Genomic DNA, 1,377 nt, shown 5'->3' on the forward strand with positions numbered 1-1,377 from the left:
ATGGCCTATTATGGTAAAATGAAGAAATTGTGGGACGATCTTGTTGATGTGGATCGTTATCCTAATTGTGTGTGCAAAAATTGCACATGCAAAATTGATGCTGCTTTAGCCGACAAACGTGAAGAAGAGCGTGTTCATCAATTTTTGATAGGCCTTGACGAAGGGGAGTATGGTTCTATTCGCTCACAGCTCTTGTCTCTTGAACCCCTACCTACTGTGAGTCGGGTTTATAATATTTTGGTTCAGGAAGAGACGGCTCGTGTCACGGTTCGTGGTACTAAAGGAGGCACCGGTGATGCTGCGGTGTTTGCCACTATCAAGGAGATTACATGCACCAACTGCAAGAAGTCCGGACATACTATTGACACATGCTTTAAGCTAATTGCTTATCCGGAAGGATGGTCAGGTGGTCGGAACGGAGGACGTGGTGGCCGTGGAGGAGGCCGTGCCAGCAGCCGCCGCGGTGGGAGAGCCGGCAGGAACGACGGCTGCGACATACCCGGGCAGCATGCCGGCGGACGGGTGACAGAAACATGCTGCAGCCACGACGCGTCTTTCACCGCTCTCCCGGACTTCGAAAACCTTACTCCTGAGCAGTGGAATACGGTTCGTCATGCCTTGTCTTTGTCTCCAACAGGGCCAACTTTGAACGAATCGTTGTCAGGTATTTCTTTACCTTGCTGGATTATTGACACAGGGGCATCAAATCACATGACAGGGAACATTAATTTATTGAGTAATATTAAGCAAACAGACCCTTGTAACATTGGTTTGCCAGATGGAAGCCGGGTTATAGCAGTGAAATCAAGAACGATCTATTTGACGGACAATTTGATTTTGATGAATGTTTTATTTGTTCTTGTTTTAAGTTGCAATTTGATATCTGTTTCCCAACTGACGAAGGACTCGAAATGTGAAACACGATTTACAGACAAATCTTGTGTATTACAGGATCTAAAGACAACGATTGGTGTGGGTGAACATAGAGAGGGACTTTACTACTTCAAACAAGATGGAAAACAAAAAGCGTTTAATGCGGTTAAGGAGCATAGTTTTGATTTATGGCATAAACGTTTTGGACACCCCTCATCTCGTGTTTTGTCTTTTGTTCATTTAGCAGGTTCTGTTAAGAACAATTGTTTAGATAATAAATGTTGTGAGATTTGTGTACGCGCTAAACAATCACGTGCTAGCTTTCCTATTAGCATTCATAATTCTAGTGGAATTTTTGACATGGTGCATTGTGATTTATGGGGTCTGTATAAAACACCAAGTCTGAGTGAATATACATTATTTTTGACAATTGTCGATGATCATTCTCGCGGAGTTTGGGTATATTTGTTGCACTCAAAACGTGATGTGGTTCTGATTTTCTAA

The 1,377-nt window shown here is 43.3% G+C and overlaps 1 protein-coding gene across 1 annotated transcript; it reads left to right on the top strand.

Moving 5' to 3' along the window:
• LOC109168989 lies at window positions 1-1,377 on the top strand. The gene has a single exon (XM_019317869.1). It carries the CDS (start codon window positions 1-3, stop codon window positions 1,375-1,377), a length of 1,377 nt encoding a protein of 458 aa, XP_019173414.1.

Source organism: Ipomoea nil, unplaced genomic scaffold (genome assembly GCF_001879475.1).
Source record: "Ipomoea nil cultivar Tokyo-kokei standard unplaced genomic scaffold, Asagao_1.1 scaffold3238, whole genome shotgun sequence".
NCBI lineage: Eukaryota > Viridiplantae > Streptophyta > Magnoliopsida > Solanales > Convolvulaceae > Ipomoea > Ipomoea nil.